This window comes from Mustela lutreola, chromosome 2 (assembly GCF_030435805.1).
Source record: "Mustela lutreola isolate mMusLut2 chromosome 2, mMusLut2.pri, whole genome shotgun sequence".
Lineage (NCBI taxonomy): Eukaryota > Metazoa > Chordata > Mammalia > Carnivora > Mustelidae > Mustela > Mustela lutreola.
This window is the reverse complement of record NC_081291.1, coordinates 18,759,935-18,780,987: the sequence shown is the minus strand read 5'-3', so window position 1 is coordinate 18,780,987 and position 21,053 is coordinate 18,759,935. Positions and strand designations below refer to the sequence as shown.

Below are 21,053 nucleotides of genomic sequence, written 5' to 3'. Positions count from 1 at the left end.
ACGTAATAACTTTTTAGATAACGCTTAGAGTGGAAACATGAGATTTTATTTATTTCTAAATATTTATTTATTTGCGAGAGAAAGAGAGCAAGAGCAGGGGGACGGCAAGCAGAGGGAGAGGGAGAGGGAGAAGCAGACTTCCCACAGAGCAGGGGGAACCCAATGTGGGACTCAATCCCAGGACTCTGGGATAATGACCTGAGCTGAAAGCAGACACTTAACTGATGGAACCACCTAGAGGCCCCTATTCATTTATTTGTTTTTAAAGATTTTATTATTTATTTGAGAAAGAAAGCACCTGAGCAGGGGAAGGGGGTTAGGGGAAGAGCAGAGGGAGAGGGATAAGCAGACTCCCTACTGAGCAGGGAGCCTGGCTCCATCCCAGGATCTTGGAATTGTGATGAGCTCAAAGCAGATGTTTGAGCCACCCAGGCAGGTATGTTAAAAGACCTTGTTGAGAACTTTTCCTTTGCTTCCTAAAATACAACTCTCCTATAAATACTCTGTTAAACATATAATTCTGACTAAATGTACGGAAACTGAGAAGTAGATGTCACCCAGATAAAGAGGAGATGTTGGTAAGTGATGGGCTCAGCCCTGGGATAGAAGTTGGTCCCAGGGTTCCTGTAGGATCCATGCCTGAGATGGTGCTGCCTTTTTCTTCTGTAAGGCATTCTTATAGAATTCTGTGCTGCCCAGAACAGAATCTGACCAGTGTTTGATTGAGGCATTAGGGTTTGGGTCTGTTCAGAGTCCTCTGCCCTGGAGGTAGAGAGGTGGGATTACATGCCTCTTGATCAACAAACATTGAGCACCTGTTTAGTGGCTTAGCAGTGTGCTTGGTCCTGGGGCTGGTGAGAATGGCTTGTATAAACCCAACTCCCTGCAAAGTTGAATAGGCTTCTTTAATTCATAGTGTACATGCCCCTGGTTTTTGCCATGCAGCTTGAGCTCTCCGCTTTCTTTTCTTTCTTTCTTTCTTTCTTTCTTTCTTTCTTTCTTTCTTTCTTTCTTTTTTTTTTTTAAGGATTTTATTTATTTATTTGACAGACAGATCACAAGTAGGCAGAGAGGCAGGCAGGGAGATAGAGGAGGAATCGACTTTTCGCAGAAAAGAGAGATGTGGGGCTCGATCCCAGGACGTTGGGATCATGACCTGAGCCGAAGGCAGAGGCTTTAACCCACTGAGCTACCCAGGCGCTGAGCTCTCTGCTTTCTGAAGCTACTGGAGGTCTTGGTGCTGCATGGAAATTGGTGGGCCCGTGTAGTCCAAGGAAGGCTAGTGGAGTTGTCAGGAGGCATGGGTTAGGACTTGGGTGTCCTTCTCAACCCCGGTGGGGAACTGTGGGCTTTGGAAGGACTTTGTAACATGCTGCTTTTGTAGATCCTCCTCAGAACCTTCTCTTTCCTCTTCATTCTTTCCTGTTTACTGCCTTTGCCCTTTGTCCCCAAGAGAGCCTGCTTATAGTATTAGACCTTTGTAAGTCTTAGACCTTTGTAAGATCCAGGAGTGCTGACTGATACAGCTGGCCCCTGTAGAAGGCTGGTTGTGAATATCCAGAGTCTGCAGACAGAAGGTTCTTCAGCCTGTGTCTGTGGACCCTCCCAGTGTGTAGCACCATCCTGTTCCTTTTGCAGCTCTCTCTCTTTCTTTTAAAGATTTTATTTATTTATTTGAGAGAGTGTGTATGCGACCATGATCCAGGGTTGGGGGTGGACAGAGGGAAAGGGATAAGCTGACTTTGCACTGACTGTGAGACCAATGCGGAGCTCAATCTCAAGACCTTGGAATTAGGACCTGAGCTGAAGTCAAGAGTCCAATGCCTAATGGACTAAGCCACCCAGGTGCCCCACCTGCAGCTCTCTCTTAAGGAACAGCTTTTTTTTTAAGATTTTATTTATTTAGTTGAGAGAGAGCAAAAGCACAAGTAGAGGGGTAAGGATAGAAGGAGAGGGAGAGGCAGACTCCCCACTGAGCAGGGAGCCCAAAGTGGGACTCGATCCCAAGACCTGAGCTGAAGGCAGGCACTTAACCAACGGAGCCATCCAGGTGCCCGAAGGAACAGTTTATGTATATTTTAAAGATTTTATCTGTTTTTTGAGAGTGTGTGAGTGTGTGTGAGGGTGTGCAAGTACACAAGCTGGGGGAGGGGCAGAGAGCCAAGAGCCAGATGCGCAACTGACTGAGCCACCCAGGTGCCCTTTTATTTTTTTAAAGATTTTATTTACTTGGCAGACAGAGATCACAAGTAGGCAGAGGCAGGCAGAGAGAGAGGGGGAAGCAGGCTCCCCACTGAGCAGAGAGCCTAATGTGGGGCTCGATCCCAGGACCCTGGGATCATGACCTGAACTGAAGGCAGAGGCTTTAACCCACTGAACCACCCAAGCACCCCTTAATATTTGTTTTTTAAAAGTATCCCTTTTTGGGGCACCTGGGTGGCTCAGTTGGTTAAGCATCTGCATTTGCCTCAGGTGGTCGTGGGATCTAGCCGGCATCCAGCTCCTTGCTCAGCAGGGAGTCTGCTTCTTCCTCTCCCTCTGCCTGCTGCTCCCCCTGCTTGTGCTCTCTCTCTCTCAAATAAATAAAACCTTTAAAAAGTTATTCCTTATTTTGTATTGAAGTGATACAAACACTTGGGTTTGTTATTAAAAGGCTTGTAACAAAGTAGCAAAGTGATTTATGCCCCAATCTCCAGAGGCAACTGTTTTCAGCTCTTCCAGTTTAAGCTGTTTCTACCTAAATAATATACATTTACTACTATATTTTATACATTTTTATATGTTTTAGCTACCTGTTTGTGGTAGATGATTTTAAGTCTTAACATTTCTTTATCCCTTCTTCCTGCCCTGCCCATATAATTTTATATTTTGTGGTTTAATCTAGTTCACTGTTTTCATGATTACAGCTTTTTATATGTTTAAAAGTTAATTAAGTAATATACTATGAGGCATATTTTATTTCTTGTGTGACTGTTTTTCTTGAGTTTAGGTTAGTAATTGTGTCGGTTTTTTTTTCTTGTATTTCTTTGAATCACTGTCTCTGTTATCCTATATCTGAAAAGTACTCTGTGGAGTACTTTTCTGTTTGGTTTTCCACACTGCCGAAACAGTTAAATCTGTTGTTCTTTTTTTTTTTTTTTTTTTTTTTAAGATTTATTTATTTATTTATTTGACAGACAGAGATTACAAGTAGACAGAGAGGCAGTCAGAGAGAGGAGGAAGCAGGCTCCCTGCTGAGCAGAGAGCCCGATGTGGGACTCGATCCCAAGACCCCGAGATCATGACCTGAGCCGAAGGCAGCGGCTTAACCCACTGAGCCACCCAGGTGCCCCTTAAATCTGTTGTTCTATGTGAGTTGTTTTGCTTTGTTTTTCTTGGAAACATCCCTTCTGGAGTCCTCCATCTTCATACTCCCAGGTAGACTGGCTCCTTTCCAGACTGACAGTACTCAATGCCATCCTGGAAACCCCATTCACCTCTCTTGGGTTGAACCCTTGGTCTCCTGGGTCCCAAAGCTTCCTCTTCCCTGGTTTACTAACCTTGTTTGTGGGGATATTATCTATTTGTCTATTTATTGGCTATTACATAGTTGATTTTGTCACCAAACTGTATTGAAAAAACTGTATTGAAAACTGAAAATTGATGTGCAGTCATGCTATTATTTCTAACAATAAAACCCCCATGTCTTAATACTTGGAAAATACAAAAACTTTTTTTGTTGTTTTATTTATTTATTTATTTATTTATTTATTTGACAGAGAGAGATCACAAGTAGGCAGAGAGAGAGAGAGGAGGAAGCAGGCTCCCTGCTGAGCAGAGAGCCCGATGTGGGACTCGATCCCAGGACCCTGAGATCATGACCTGAGCTGAAGGCAGCGGCTTAACCCACTGAGCCACCCAGGCGCCCCCTTTTGTTGTTTTTTTAAAGATTTTATTTTTTTACTTGACAGAGAGAGAGAGAGATTGATCACATGTAGGCAGAGAGGCTGGCAGAGAGGGGGAAGCAGGATCCCTGCTGAGCAGAGAGCCTGATGTGGGGCTTAATCCCAGGACCCTGGGATCATGACCTGAGCCGAAGGCAGAGGCTTAACCCACTGAACCACCCAGGTGCCCCCTAAACTTCTTAATTACCTGTCATTTTACCCCAAGAAAGTCAGATCACATTGTTTTTTAGCCTGCTTTTTTAGTGGTCTCTAAGTAGACCTAGTAGTCTCTTGTTACAGTGCGATTTAATGGCTGTGATCGTCCATTCATGGAATTCCCATCATTTGTCTTGGTGGTGTCCTCATTGGGAGTTTTTTGGTCTATTCCAAAATCTTGAGAGCATATAATTGCCTGATGTCATTCCATTTTTACATCTCTGAGTATTTTCTTAGAATAAATTTCTCGACAGAGAATTTCCTGGTGAAAGAGTCTGCTGCATATTGCCGGACTGTCTTCCAGGATGAAAGCTGTTTCCAGTTTCTTCAGCAGTGTATAAGAGGACAACTATTTCTGGGGTTTTCTTCTATTTAAAGCTCTCTTTGCTTGGAGAAGAGCTAAAGGAAGGAAGCCACAGGTTAGAAGACACACTACTCCCCCATTTCAGCAGTACGAAGGGTAGTTGTGTCTATAAACAGCTTCTGCTTCTGTGATTCCTTGCAGGGCATCACGGGGCTATATCGGGGCATGGCTGCCCCCATCATCGGGGTCACCCCCATGTTCGCCGTGTGCTTCTTTGGGTTTGGTTTGGGGAAGAAACTGCAACAGAAATGCCCAGAGGATGTGCTTAGGTGAGTACTTCAGGTCAGGAGCACTTGAAGCTGTTCTGCCTGGTGATGTGACATGGGTTAAAGGGAAAAAAAATCTCAGCAGATAGGAAGCAGCTATCCTCTGGGCCCCTAATCCTGGCTCCTGGTTGTTCCACATGAGGGAAGCACTGGAGTGTCTTTTGCCCTGTGAACCAAAAGGAAAAAGAAAACAACCCAAAGCCCTCTCCCCTCCTCTCTACCAGGTTGTCATAATTTCTTCTGTGAAGTAGTGTCACTGACTAGGGATATTAGTAGTATCAACCCCATGGAATCAGGATGTCTGAATGCTACATGTGTAAAATGCCACAAACAGTTCCTGGTCCTGCAGTAAAGACAGTGGCAGCCGTGATTTCCATCACCTGGTTGGGAAAAGGGCAGTTCTCAACTTTTGTTTTACATCATTTTTATATCATGATTATAATTACTTCAAATACTGGTTTCTCTGTTGAGTGCAATAAATTAGTGTATCTTCTTTTCATAAACTTTAAGAAGTTGGATTTGAGTATGAAGAGGCAGATGAGTCAGGATTACAGCCCAGGATTTACAAAGTAGTTAATAAAAATAGGTCAAGTTTTTTTTTTTTTTTTTTTTAAAGATTTTATTTATTTGACAGACAAGAGATCACAAGCAGGCAGAGAGGCAGGCGGCGGGGGGGGGGGGGGGGGGCGGGGAGCAGGCTCCCTGCTAAGCAGAGAGCCTGTTTCAGGTCTCAATCCCAGGACCCTGGGATTATGACCTGAACCGAAGGCAGAGGCTCTAACCCACTGAGCCACCAGGCACCCCCAAATAGGTCAACTTTTAAAAAATTAAACATTTTTAAACTAAAAAAAAAAAAAAAGATTTTGTTTATTTGAGGGAGAGAGTGAGAGAGAGAGAGAGAGAGCATGAGAAGGGGAAAGGTCACAGGGAGAAACATACTCCCTTACTGAGCTACCCAGGTGCCCCCATTTTTTAACTTTTGATTCAAGTATAGTTGACATATAATATTAGTTTCGGGTATATAACATAGTAATTCAACAGTATTGTACATTATGAAGTGCTCACCCTGGTAAGTACAGTCACCATCTGTCACCATACAAAGTTGTTACAATATTATTGACTATATTATATTCCCTGTGCGATACTTTTCATAAAACCAGCTTCTTGGGGTGCAGGGGAATTCTGAATGGAAGTGTGGATGGCAGGGTGGCTCATCTGAGACTTGCAAGGTGACAACTCCTGGGAGGGGCTGTAGGCAGCACAGGACCCCCAGAGGCTAGCCAGACTTCAGATCCAGGAGCTCAAAGGAGGAAGCCCAGGGTGCTATATGGTTGTTTTCTGTCACTACTTTAGGCCACAGCATGCTGAGTAAGGGTCTAGGACATAGATAGAGATGCTTGTAATGTGAAACTATTTCTGGAGTCCTTGTGATCCTTAAATGTGCCCAGTTTTTATAAACAGCCACGGGTGGCCACAAATGTGGCATGTATGGGGTCCTTTTGAAGCTGTATTTGACTGTTGGCAGTCCAGATATCCCATAGACACATGTCCTCTCTGAGCACTTGGTCTTCCAGCTCATGTGCCAGCTCCTGGATGTACTAGGACCATGCACTAAAACCTACAGTGGGGTCATTGTTAGTACTTTGGCCTATGGCTTATGTTGCCTGTGTGGTCACATCAGTGTGTAGAGAAACACCCTTCCTGCTTGAGCAAAGATTGAGACACTTGGGACCCCACCCTTTTAATCCTTCTATGTTCTAAATTTTGAACTTCAACCCTGCCGTCTTCCCCTCCCTGGAGTGGTATTTAGGGAGAGTGTGAAAATGAGCACTACCAGGCCCATGGAGTGGATGCCCAAGAGGTCCAGATTCACAGATGCCAACCTGGGGTTTGGGTGGGAGGTGGCAGAAAGGGCCAGGTAGTCATAGAGTGTCTACAGAGTACCCTGTGCACACACAGAGACCCCATTCAGAGGGAAGTCCTTAGTCCTTAGTACCTGACCTGGGGTATGGGCATCTTGCAAAGAATACTTGGTCTCATGAGGGGAAGTTCAGTTGCAGAGAGGGCTTCTCTTGAGGATAGTAGTGTGAACTGAGCCTGCGAGGGAGGCCTGCGAGGGAGTCTCTTGACTGTTACACAGTCAACCTGTGTGCTAGACTTGTCTGCCTAAAGTACATGTGTGGGCCCTGCCTGGGGTGAGAATATGGAAAGAACAGAGCCATTGAAACTGATGTCCTGCCTGGAGGGAAGGACCTGCAGTAGCTGTCTCCCTACTCCCATTTGACATCTGCTTTCCAGATATTGGGCTCCTTGTTGGGGGGACCTGTTTGAAGGCTCAGCAGGCAGAGGCTTGGGGTCAGGAGGGGCCTGAGTCTCTGGCGAGTAACTGAAGATTTTCAGCAACATTTTTTTTAAATTGTGGAGGCTCTTTTGAAATACTAATTACGGCTTTGTGCTCCATTGCCTCCTGGCCACTCTTGATTACTGATCCCAGAAAGAAAAGGAGATGGCAGAGTAGCACAGACAGCTGTGAGCTACAGATGCCTGGAGACTCAGTCTCCTCTGAATACTGGGTGTGGTTCATTCTTTGAGGGTCAGGGTGAGGATCTGGGTGTCTGGCCACTGGGTGACCATTCCCAGCACAGAGGGCCACAGAACCCGTCATGCCTATCTGGGTACCAGCCCTGTTTGGGCCTTTCTCAGCATCTTAGTCCAGTCCTTGCTACTCTCCTGGCAGCCCCTCAGCCTGTGGAGGTTAGCCCCCTACTCGCCCCCCAGCCACGATGCTGTCCTGCTTATGTCTTGGCTTAAAATGTTCTCAGGGCCTTGGTGGTCCAGAGGAAGTGAGATTGGGGGAGAACTGGGGTCAACTGAGACCCAGACCTTGAGTTAGAGGCTTCCCCACACCCTGAATTTTACAAATGGGAAATCAAGGCTCAGTGAAGCCTAAAAAGTTGTGTGTAGTCATGGTGCAGGGCAGGCCCAGAGAGGGAACTGTGTCTCACTATAAAGCTCCTCCCATGGGCGCGGCCATCTGAGCTGAGCTGGGGGTGGGGGGTTGGGAGGTTGCGGGGAGGATGGGGGCCTTGCTGACCAAGCTCATACTGCTCTTGACACTGAGAAATTTGCCCTGGGAAATTTGACATCAGAATACACCTAGAACTTGGCTTTTGTGCAAAATAGGACTTATTTGTGCTGGGCTTCTGCCTAGTCAAGTGCTTATTTTTTTTTCTTTTTAATTTAAATTCAAGTTAGTTAACAGAGTGTAGTGTTGGTTTAAGTAGTAGAAGTTAGTGATTCGTCACTTACTTATAACACCTAGTCCTCATCCCAACAAGTGCCCTCCTTAATGCCCATCACACATTTAGTGAATCCTCTAACCCCGTATTTTTTCTTAGAAAGTCATCTCTTTGCTGGGATTGCCTCTGTCCTGGGTAGTTAGTCACCGGTGTTTGCCGCTGGTTTTTGTTTTCAATACAGCTACCCGCAAATATTTGCAGCTGGGATGTTGTCTGGTGTATTCACCACAGGAATTATGACCCCTGGAGAACGGATCAAGTGCTTGTTACAGGTAAGGGATGGGATCTGGAGTTTGGGGGTTGTCAATTGGGGGGAGGTGGCTAGCTTTTTCCATTCAGTGCGCAATTTTGTGTGGATGTTTATGTCCTTTCACCCTTTATAAAGGCTTCAGATCAGGTGTGCAAAACAGTTTCAAGGTTTTCAGGAACATGGAAGCAATCGTAGTAGAATCGAGAACCAGGACAGTATAACAAACCAACCAAAATGTCACACCTGTGACGTGTCATTCCAGACTTATCCACTCTTATTAACAGCTACTTCAGGAACTCTGAAAGGTAAGTCATGTCTGGTCAGAGGTGGAAGGGAGGCTGCTTCTATCCATTGTATCTTACGTCTCTACAGTTGCCCAAATTCTCAGTGTAGTACTGACCTTGGAGTGCCTGGCCTTTCAGAGGCCAAGGTTATGAACTGGCTGCCTGCCTTACCACACAGGGCTCCTTTTAAAACAAAAAAAAAGTTACTTCTATTTTCTTCTAATGGTTGAAGTAAATTAACACACCATTCTTGCTAGAAAATTTGGATAATGCAGAGAAGCACAAAGAAAAAAATGTATTTCTCACCCATGATACCATCCCACTGAGGTAACCACTGTTAGGGTTTCTTTGTGAATTCTGATCTTTTTGGTAAACATGTATATTAAGAAATACTAACTTTTGAAATAATATTGGGGTCATGTAATGCATTAGTTTTGTAACGTGCTTTTTTCATTTGATGTATCCTAATTTTTTGTGTGGTTATTTTTCTGAAGCATTGTGTTCTGTGTATTATTTCATTACATGGCTGTCATTTGCCCAATAATCCTTTATCTAGGGGCATGACAAATTATATATGATAGTGAAGATTTTGCTAAATAAGTGTTTGTGTGTGTACCTGATTATTTTCTTAGAGTAAACGTCCAGACTTGAAATTATTATGTTTAAAGGTGTATACTTTTTTTTTTTTTTTTTTTTTAAATTTTTATTTATTTGTTTGACAGACAGAGACCACAAGTAGGCAGAGACGCAGGCAGAGAGAGAGAGGAGGAAGCAGGCTCCCTGCTGAGCAGAGAGCCCGATGTGGGGCTCGATCTCAGGACTCTGGGATCATGAACTGAGCTGAAGGCAGAGGCTTTAACCCACTGAGCCACCCAGGCACCCCATAAAGGTGTATACTTTTTAAAAAACATTTATTTATTTATTTTAGGGAAAGAGTGAGGGGGAAGGACAAAGGGGGAGGGAGAGAGAATTCCAGGCAGACTCCATGTTGAGCATGGAGCCTGACATGGGGATCAATCTCATGACCTTGAGATTGTGACCTGAGCCAAAACCAATAGTTGGATGCTTAACTAACTGTGCCACCTGAGCACCCCTAAAGGTGTATACTTAAAAAAAAAAAATGTGGGCTGCTGGGTGGCTCAGTGGGTTAAGCCTCTGCCTTCGGCTCAGGTATGATCTCAGGGTCTTGGGATCGAGCCCCCCAAAGGGCTTTGTGCTCAGCAGAGAGCCAGCTTCCCCCTCTCTGCTGCCTCTCTGCCTGCTTGTGATCTCTCTCTCTGTCAAATAAATAAAATCTTTTAAAAAAAGTGTGTGTTGGGGCACCTGGGTGGCTCAGTCATTAAGTGTCTGCCTTTGACTCAGGTCACTATCCCAGGGTCCTGGGATCGAGCCCCACGTTGGGCTCCCTGCTCGGTGGAGAGCCTGCTTCTCCCTCTCTCATGCTTCTTCCTTTCTCTCTCCCCCTGCTTGTGTTCCCTCTCTTGCTGTGTCTCTCTCTGTCAAATAAATAAATAAAATCTTAAACAACAACAATAAAAAGTGTGTGTGTGTTTTAAAAGATTTTATTTATTTATTTGTCAGAGAGTGGGCACACACAGGGGGAGCAGCAGGCAGAGGTAGAAGCAGGTTCCCCGCTGAGCAAGGAGCCCCATGTGGGACTCTATCCAGGACCCCAGGATCATGACCTGAGCTGAAGGCAGACACTTAATGGACTGAGCCACTGACGCCTCCCTAAAAAAAAAGTTTTTAATACCGATTACCAAATGATCCCCCTATATCGGCCTGTCACTTTCTATTCCAGTCAATAATAGAAGAGCAACCACTTACCAGCAAACTCTGCGTCATCTAATTTACAATCTCTGCCAGTGAAAAATTGGCATTGTTTTAAATTTTGATGCTTTTAAATGATGGTGAGGTTAATTATTTTGATGAATATTCATTGTTTGTATTTTTCCATTGTGAAGTTCCTCTTTGTGTTCTTTGCTCATTTGCTTTTTGACTTACAAAAGCTTTGTAATTGTTAATTACTTATTATACGTGGCAAGCCTGTTTCATGGTTTACATTTGTCATTTAAGTTTGTGTATTTTTTTTAGCTTTTAACAATACAAGCTTTATTACAATTTGTATATTTTTTAAATTAAACTTTTTATTTTGAGACAATTTTAGATCTCTGGGCAGTTGGAAAAAATAATACAAAGGAAAAAATCACAATAATACAGAGAGATTGGGGTGCCTGGGTGGCTCAGCTGAGTCCTGGGATTGAGCCCCACATCAGGCTCCCTACTCAGCGGGAAGCCTGCTTCTCCTTCTTCTGCTCCCTGTGCTTCTGTTCCCTCTCTTGCTGTCTCTCTGTCAAATAAATAAATAAAATCTTTAAAAAATAAAAATAATACAGAGAGATCACATTTACCCTTTACCCAGTTTCCCCACATAGGTAACATCTGGTAAAACTGTGGTACAATATTACAACAATAATATTGATATTTATACAGAAAAGATACAAAACGTTTCCATCATGCCATGACCACATCCACTTCCTTTCTCTCACTCCAGTTCTTCACTACCCCAGCAACCACCAGTCTGTACTCTATTTCTGCCATTTTATAATGTCAAGAATGTTATACAGATAGAATTACACTACAGTAAACTTACCAGGCAAACTTTTTTGGTTGCTTTTTTTTTTTTAAGCTTTTATTTATTTATCTGACAGAGGTCACAAGTAGGCAGAGAGGCAGGCAGAGAGAGAGAGGAGGAAGCAGGCTCCCTACTGAGCAGAGAGCCCGATGCGGGGCTCGATCCCAGGACCCTGGGATCATGACCTGAGCCAAAGGCAGAAGCTTAGCCCTCTGAGCCACCCAGGTGCCCCTTTGTTGCTTTTTTTTAACTCAACATAATTTTCTGGAATTTCATTAGATTGTTTCATGTATGAATTGTTCATTTCTCTTTTAATAGTCCACTGAAGGACATCTGGGTTGTTTCCAGCTTTTGACTATTAGGAATAAAGATGGTAAACATTCATGTTCAGAAGTTTTTCTTTTCTTTTCTGTTTAAGATTTTATTTCTTTGAGAGGGAGAGAATGAGAGAGAGAGAGAGAGCACAAGATGGGGAAGGTCAGAGGGAGAAGCAGACTCCCTCCTGAGCAGGGAGCCCAATGCAAGACTTGCTCCTGAGACTCCAGGATCATGACCTGAGCCTAAGGCAGTTGTTTAACCAACTGAGCCACTCAGGCGCCCCCAGAAGTTTTTCTAAGAAAATAAGTTTCATTTCTCTGGGATAAATGCCCAAGAGTACAAATTGTTGAGTCATATGGTAGCTGCATGTTTAGTTTTTAAAGGAACTGCCAAACTGTTGCTTAGTTTTTTATGTTTTATAGTCCTGCCAGCAATGAATGAGTGGTCCAGTTTCTCTGCATCCTTGCCAACATTTAGTGCTGTCACTATATTTAACTTTAGCCATCCTGATAGGTGTGTAGTAATATCTCATTTTAATTTGTACTTACCTAACAGCTGAAGATGTTGAACATCTTTTCAATGCTTATTTGCTGTGTATCCTCTTAGGTGAAGTGTCTGTTCATGTTTTCGTCCGTTTTCTAATTGAATTTTTTTTATTATTGCATTTTGAGAGAGTCCTTTATTCTAGATACTAGTGGTTTGACATATACATGATTTGCAAATATTTTCTCCCAGTTTATAGTTTGTCTTTTCATCCTCTTAACAGAGTCTCTTTCTCTCTCTCTCTTTTTTAAAGATTTTATTTATTTGACAGAGAGAGATCACAAGCAGGCAGAGAGGCAGGCAGAGAAAGAGGGGGAAGCAGGCTCCCCACTGAGCAGAGAGCCCAATGTGGGGCTTGATCCCAGGACCCTGAGATCATGACTTGAACCGAAGGAGGCTTTAACCTTCGGCTTTAACCCACTTTAGCCCGCTTTACCCACTGAGCCACCCAGATGCCCCAACAGAGTCTCTTTTTAAAAAGGTTTTATTCATTTATTTGAGAGAGAGAACGAGAGTGAGAGAGAGAGCGTGCATGTGCCTGAGCAAGGGGAGGGGTAGAGGGAGAAGGAGAGAGAATCCCAAGCAGACTCTGCACTGAGTGTGGAGCCCCGTGTGGGGCTGGATCCTAAGATCCCAAGATCATGATCTGAGCTGAAGTCAGGTGCCCCCAAATTAAAATTGTTTGCTCAAAATACTCTCTTAAGGGGCATCTGGGTGGCTCAGCTGGTTAGGCGCCCAATTCTTGGTTTTGGCTCAGGTTGTGATTGTGAGGTGGTGACATCGAGCCCTGTGCAGCCCTGCCCATTGTTGGACTCTGTGCTCAGTGGGAATTCTGCTTGAGATTCTCTCCCTCTCCCTTTTCCCCTCCCCAATTCATGCTCTTTCTCTCCCTCAAATAAATAAATAACATTTAAAAAAAAAAAAAAGATTCTACTTATTTATTTGACAGAGAGAGGAGAGACACAGCGTGAGAGGAAACACAAGGTGGGAGGTGGGAGAGGGAGAAACAGCATCCTGGGATCATGACGAGAGCCAAAGGCAGACACTTAATGACTGAGCCACCCAGGTACCCCTCAAATAATAAATCTTTTTTTTTTTTTTTAAGATTTTATTTATTTATTTGACAGAGAGAGAGATCACAAATAGGCAGAGAGACAGAGAGAGAGATGAGGAGAAGCAGGCTCCCTGCTGAGCAGAGAGCCCTATGCGGGACTCGATCCCAAGCCTCTGGGATCATGACCTGAGCCGAAGGTAGAGGCTTAACCCACTGAGCCACCCAGGCGCCCCTCAAATAATAAATCTTAAAAAAAAATCAATTGGGCATATTTGTGTGCATACTCTTTTGTTCTGTATTTTCTTTCATTGATTTATGCATTTATCCCTCCACTAATACTATAGGCTTAATACAGGCATATACTAAGTCTTAAAATTCAGTAATCTGATCCCTCCAACTTTATTCTTTAAAAAAACAAAACAAACTTGTTCTAGCTATTCTATTTCCTTTGTGTTTTCATATAAACTTTAGGATAATCTAGAAAATTAAGGGGCATCTGGGTGGCTCATTCGGTTAAGTGTTTGCCTTCAACTTGGGTCATGGTCCCTCCTGGGATTGAGTTCCATGTGGGGCTCCCAGGCAGGGAGTCTGCTTCTCCCTCTGCCTCTCCCTCCTGGCTTGTGCTAGCTCACTCACTCTCTCTCTCTTTCAAATAAATAAAATCTTTTTAAAAATTTATTTATTTATTTATTTGACAGAGAGAGGTCACAAGTAGGCAGAGAGGCAGACAGAGAGAGAGGGGAAGCAGGCTCCCACTGAGCAGAGAGCCCGATGTGGAGCATGATCCCAGGACCCTGGAACCATGACCTGAGCTGAAGGCAGAGGCTTTAACCCATTGAGCCACCCATGCGCCCCTCAAATAAATAAAATCTTAAAAAAAAAAAAAAAGAAAATTGGGAAAAATCTTGCTAAGATTTATGTTAAATCTTTAGGCCATTTTGGATGGAATTGACTCTTATTACTATGAGTCTTCCAATCCATGGACATAGTATATCTTTCCATTTATTTAGAACTTTAAATTTCTTTTATCAGCACTATGTAATTTTCAGCATATAAGTCCTGTACGTGTTTTCTTATATTAGTGCCTAAGTCTTCTTTCTTTTTTGACTTTGAAAAATTGCACTGTGAATGGTACTGTAATTATAATTTTGTTATCTAATGTTCATAGCTAGTTTATAGAAATACAGTTGATTTTTGTATGTTAATCTTATGTCCTGTGACCTTCCTGAATCCCTTGTTAGTTCTAGGGTTTTTGTGTGTGTGTGTGTGTGTTGTTTTTAATAGAATCAGTGAGATTTATTTTTTTTTAAGATTTTATTTATTTATTTGACAGACAGAGATCACAAGTAGGCAGAGAGGCAGGCAGAGATAGAAGGGGAAGCAGGCTCCCCGCTGAGCAGAGAGCCCGAGGTGGAGCTCTCAGTGAGATTTCTTATGTATAGAGTCATGTCATTTGCAAATAGGGAGTTTTATTTCCTCATTCCTGATCTGTTTAACCTTTATTTCCTTATTTCACTGGCTAGAACTTGCAGAACTGTGTTGAATAAGAATGACAAGAATGGACATTTTTGCCTTGTCCCCACTATTACAGAGAAGTATTTACTATTTCATTATTAAATATGTTAGATGTACTTTTTTTTAAATGCTCTTTATCAAGTTGAGAAATTTACCTTCTGTTACTCTTTTTTTCTGAGAATTTTATCATGAATGGATATTGACTTGTCAGATACTTTTCTGCATTGATTGATGTAATCACAAAGTGGTTTTTCTTTAACCTGTTAACTTTGCATTATTGGAACCAACCCACCAACTTGAACATGTTGTATGATCTTTTTGTATATTGCTGAATTCAATTTACTTATGTTTTGTAAATATTTTTACAACTATAGTCATGAAAGATTATTAGTCTGTCATTTTTTTCTATATTATTTTATCTGCTTTTGGTTTCAGGATGATACTATTTTCTTAAAATGAATTAGGAAGTGTTTCCCCTTCTGTTTTTGGAGGGAGATTGTATAGAACTGGTGGTAATTCTTTAAACATTTGATAGAATTTTATAATGAAACCATCTAGGCTTAGGGATTTGGGGAGGAGTCTTAAAATTATGAATCCAATTTTCTTAATAGTTACAGGGCTATTCAAATTCCTTACTTCATGTTGGGCAAATTGTGATAGTTTATGTTTTTGTTTTTTCATCTATGTTGTCAAATTTGTCTGTGTAGAGTTGTTTGTAGTATTCCCTTATTATCCTTTTGAAGTCTACATGGTCTCTGGTGATATCTTCTGTTTTATTCCTGGTATGGTAATTTGTGATTTTCTCTTTCTTTTTTGTCAGCTTCATTAGAGGTTTGTTAATGTTTTTGATTCTTTCAAGAAAACAACTCTTTGTTTTATTGATTTCTTCAACTCTTTTTCTGTTTTCTATTACACTGGTTTCTGCTCATATCTTTATAATTTCCTTCCTTTTGCTTGTTTTAGGTTTAGTTTGCTTTTCTTTTTGAAGGGCTTTTTAGGTGAGAGCTTAGATGATTGATTTGAGTCTTTTCCTCTTTTCTAATGTATGCAGTCAGTGTTAATGGCTTTCCTCTTAGCAGTGCTTTAGTTGTGTCTCACAAACACACATAGAGATAGATAGATAGATAGATTCTTATCTATCTATCTATCTATCTATCTCTGTGTGTGTATTTTTAAAAATTTATTTACTTATTTAAGTAATCTCTGTACCCAGTGTAGGAGTCAGATTCACAACCCCGAGATCAGCAGTTGCATGCTTTCCCATCTGAGCCAGCCAGGCACTTCTAACTTGCATATTAATTGCCTATCAGTTCAGTGTGTTTTCTAATTTCCTTTGAGACTTCCTTTTTGAATTATTTAGAAGAGTATTGTTTAATTTCCAAGTGTTGGAGGTTATTGATTTCTAGTTTAAGCCCATTGTGATCAGAAGATATAACTCTGTATTATTTAAAATCTTTTAAAGTTCTTGAAGCTTGTTTTATGCCTGTGATCTATCCAGTCTGTTCCATGGTCACTTGATTTTTAATGTATGTGCATCAGAAGTGAGCACTTCATGGACACTTGGAAGGAATGTGTATTCTGCTCTCATTTGGTGGAGGGTTCTGTAAATGTCTGTTAGATCCTGTTGGTTGATGGTATTGAGTTCTTCTCTATCTTTGCTGGTTTTCAGTCTTTTTGTTTTACCAGTTTGTTGACAGAGGGAGTTGAAATCTCCAAGTATAATTGCTGGTTTGTCTGTTTCTCCTTTTTTTTTTTTTTTAAGATTTTATTTATTTATTTGACAGAGATCACAAGTAGGCAGAGAGGCAGGCAGAGAGAGAGAGAGAGAGAGGAGGAAGCAGGCTCCCTGCTGAGCAGAGAGCCCGATTCGGGACTCGATCCCAGGACCCTGAGATCATGACCTGAGCCGAAGGCAGCGGCTTAACCCACTGAGCCACCCAGGCGCCCCTGTCTGTTTCTCCTTTTAGTGCTATCAGTTTTGTTGCATGTTATTTGTAGCTTTCTTGTTTGTTACATACACATTTTGGATTGCTGTGTCTTCTTGGTAGATTGACCCTTTTATCACTATATAATGTCTCTCATAGTATCATTATATATATATATATATATATATATATATATATATATATATATATATAATTATCCTATAATTTTGCTTACTATGTTCTTGCTTCCATCCCTGATGTTTCAGGGTTCCTTCTTTCATTTTCCTGTGTAGAGAACTTCCTTTCACTATTTTTGGGGGGCAGATATTCTTTTGGGGTAAGTCTTCTTTTGGTGACAGATTCTTAGTTCTCCTTTATCTAAGAATGCCTGATTTCCCCTTTATTTCTGAAGTATATTTTTGCTAGACGTAGGATTCTGGGTTGACAGTTCTTTTCTTTCAGTACCTGGAAGATACTGTGCCATTTCTTTCTATTGTCCCTAGTTTTGTGGTCTTTCTGATTGTTTAGATAAGGTGTCATTTTCCTCTAGCTGCTTTTTAGATTTTTTCTTTTTTTTTGATGGGAAGAAGGGCAGAGGCAGAGGGAAAGAGAGAATCTTAAGCGGGGCTTAATGCGGTGCTCGATCTCACAACCCTGAGATAACCTGAGCCAAAAATCAAAAGTCAGATGCTTAACTGACTGAGCTACCCAGGCACCCCAATAATTTTTTCTGTATCTTTAGTTTTCAGAAGTTCATTTTTGATGTGTCATTGCATGCACTTACTTGGGTTTATTCTGTTTAGTATTTGCTCACCTTCTTGAAACTGTGTGTATGTTTTGCCACATTGAGAAAGTTTTAGGAACCTTTTGGCAATGATTTCTTTAAGTACCTTTTCGGTCCTGTTGTCTTTTCTCTTCTTCTGGGACCCTGAGGCCACAAAACTAGATTTTTTTGTTATAGTCATACAAGTCTTGAGGTTCTGTTCAATCTGTTTCGGTATGCTTTCTTCCTGTTGTTCAAATTTTCCATTGTTGTGTTTTCCAGTTGATGTTTTTTTTCTCTCTTGCCTCTATTCTGCTCTTTTTTCTTTTTTAAAGATTTTATTTATTTATTTGAGAGAGGGAAAGAATGAGGGGGGTGGGGCAGAGGGAAAGGGAGAAGCAGACTTACTGCAGAGCAGGGAGCCGGAGGTGGGGCTCAATTCAGGGCTCAATCCTGGGACTCATAGATCATGACCTGAGCTGAAGGCAGGTGCTTGACCAACTGAGCCACCCAGGCGCACCTCTGTTCTGCTCCTGAGTGAGCCATCCATTGAGCTTTTTATTTTGGTTATATTTTTCTTTTTCCCTTTTCTTTTTCCAGTTGTATTTTTCAATTATATGGTTTCCATTTGGTTCTTCCTTACATCTTCTATTTCTGTGCTAAGACTTTGTTTGTTGTGCCTTTCCATATTTTCTTTTGTTTCAAGCATGTTTATAATTACTTATTGAAGGATTTTTACCATGGCTGCTTTAAAATCTTTGTCAGATAAACAAAAACCCAAAACCAAACAAATATTTGTCAGATAACAGTAACATCTCTGTTATCTGTTGCTTGTCTTTTTCCTTTCAGTTTGAGGTCTAGCTGGTTTGGAATATGATGAGTGATTTTCAATTGAAACCTGGTTATTTGCATGTTACGTAAATAACGTATTTTCTATTTTAGCTGGCTTTTTCCAGCAGGAAAGGAAAGAATGCTGCCTTGTATTGCCAGGTGGAGATAGAAGTGTAGGTTCCCGACTTGGCTTCTGTTGGCACCTCAGGGTGGGGCACTTCTTTTTACTGCTGGGTGGGTGTGGGAGTTGCAGCATCTCCACTGACCCCAGCCGATAGGAGGGTGCTGGTTACTGGCTGTCAGGGATGAAAGTCCTAGTTCCCTACCTGGCCTTCTCCGACTCCACCCTGACAGCATGTTGGGTTCCTTGTTAGAGCCCTGCAAGGGTGGAAGTCCAAGTTCCCCACTTGGTGTTTGCTGGTGTGGTTTTGTTTTATGGTGTATGGCTAGAGTTGAGTGTTTATTGTCTAAAACTTTCTTATCTTTCTAAGCTGACCCTTTCTTGGTCCTTGGTCTAGAGAACACAGGCTTTTGTTGGGGCTCTTTCTGGTCTATGCTTGTTCGTATTCCTGGATTGCCAGTTTTCTCAGCCCCAGATCTGAGATATATCAGAAAGAAAGTCCAAGGAACTTACCACCAAGTCATTCCTCAAGTTCAGAGTCTCCTAACCAGTCTCTCTTTTTCTTTGGACTTTCAGAGTCTTCTCATGTTTGCTTAAAAATAAAGTCTAGGGTTTTTGACAGCTCTTTCTACCCATGGGTCCTGTTTCATCCTTTAATAAAACCACCTTTTTTGCACCCCCCCCAAATTAAATAAAAATAACATCTGGGGTTTTTTGTTGCACTTCAGCAGAGAGAATTTATATTTCCAACTCAGGCTTTTCCTGAACTCCATACAAGTTTATCCAGCATTTCCATTTGGATGCTAATAGGCACCTCAGTGTCATCATGTGCAAAAATGAGCTCCCAGTCTTCTCCAATAACTGCTCCGCCTACAACCTTCTCCACCTCAGTTGTGGCAACCATACTTCTAGTTGTTCAGCTCTAAATCACAGGAGTCATCCGAGATACCTCTCTTTTCTCACCGTACATGTCCCATCTATTCAACAGTTAAGCTTGCTTTCAGTGTATGCCAAGTCTGTCCCTTCTCATCCCTCCATTTGCAGCCACATTGCTCCAGGTCACCTTCATCACAAAACAGGGAGAAGATTCTCACAATAAGACATCAATTCCATACCAATCCTCTTTGGCCCCCACGTCACCGTGAGTAAGCTCCAGTGTCCTCTGGTCACGTGGGTCTCCTTGCTGTTCCTCAGACATACCAGATTTACATGTGCCCAGATCATTGGGGGAAGTTATATTTTAAAAAGCCATTACTATATGATTGACATTGTCTTAAATTTATTATTTTTAGAAAAATTGAAGTCTTTCCAAGGAAAAACTTTCCTAATCAGAATGATGACTCTATTCATCTCTCTCTCTCTCTCTTTTTTTTATGTTCCTTGGAGTGCTTTAGTTTTATTTATGCAAATCCTATTACTGTTTGACGCACATATATTTTATTGCTATTCAGGATAGGATTCCTTCCGGCTCTCTGCTCAGCAGGGAGCCTGCTTCCCTTCCTCTCTCTCTGCCTGCCTCTCTGCCTATTTGTGATCTCTGTCCGTCAAATAAATAAAATCTTTAAAAAAATAATATCTTTAGAATAGGATTCCTCCACATTATTTTCAAATTGTTATTGCTGGTATGTAGGAAAATTATTGAACTTATATGTTTATTTCATGTTTCTCCTTGGAACTGTTAAAGCTTAACTCTTCACTTTTTTTTTTTTTCAAGATTTTATTTATTCATTTGACAGACAGAGATCACAAGTAGGCAGGCAGAGAGAGAGAGAGAGAGAGAGAGAGGAAGAAGCAGGCTCTTCAATGAGCCGAGAGCCCAATGCAAGGCTCCATCCCAGGACCCTGAAATCATGATCTGAGCTGAAGGCAGAGGCCTTAACCCACTGTGCCACCCAGGCGCCCCTTAACTCTCCAGCTTTAATTATTCTTTGGTTGATGCCTCTGTGTGTTGTGATTCCTCTTGGCTCTGTACTCGCTGTGGATCTTGCATGGGGTTTTTTGTCTCAGATCTTTTCTGGAATTACCCCTGCCTGCCTTACTTAAGCTCTTGGGTCTTAGGCCCTGGATGCCAGAGACTGGTATGGAAGCCTCTCCTTGCTCCTCCCCCGGCTCTGCACAGGATCTGTGTCGTGGCACTTAGAGCTCTGAACAGCTCTTTCCTGTTCACCTTTCCTTGATCAAGCTTCCTGATCTCTGAGAGCCTGGGATGGATTTGGTGCTCAATGGATATTTGTTGAAGGAATAAGTGAATGACCTTCCAACTGGCTTTATTGGGAATGCTCTTGTATTTGAGAGAATTCCTCCACATATTTTCCAGCTCCTCTGTTGACTTTTTTCTTGTGTGTGGATGCTTTGTGATATTTTCATTTAACCTTATTTCCCAGTGATTTCCACCAATATTCTATGTTCCAAATAACTAGCAGTTTGACAGGGCAGTCTTTCATTGGTCTAATAATGATCACTCCCACACTCACCTTGTAATCTGTAACCTGCTGAGCCTGTTGACTCTGATGTTGCTGCTACTGACTTGATGACTTTTTCCTCCCTCTCAGATTCAGGCTTCTTCGGGAGAAACCAAGTACAGTGGGGCCTTGGACTGTGCCAAGAAGCTATACCAGGAATCTGGGATCCGAGGCATCTACAAAGGGACAGTGCTCACCCTCATGCGAGGTAATCTTCTAGGTTCTCCACCTGAGGACACCTTGCAGGGGGAGCTCATCGGAGGAGGGCTTGCCACAGAGGGTCT

The 21,053-nt window shown here is 42.2% G+C and overlaps 1 protein-coding gene across 1 annotated transcript in view; it reads left to right on the top strand.

Annotated features, from left to right (window-relative positions):
- Positions 1-21,053, top strand: part of SLC25A20 (solute carrier family 25 member 20) — a 30,448-nt gene that overhangs the window by 6,104 nt on the left and 3,291 nt on the right. The window contains exons 3-5 of the mRNA XM_059160848.1: positions 4,645-4,772; positions 8,250-8,340; positions 20,860-20,977. Of these exons, the coding sequence (XP_059016831.1) occupies positions 4,645-4,772; positions 8,250-8,340; positions 20,860-20,977 (337 nt within the window). The remainder of the gene's footprint in view (positions 1-4,644; positions 4,773-8,249; positions 8,341-20,859; positions 20,978-21,053) is intronic.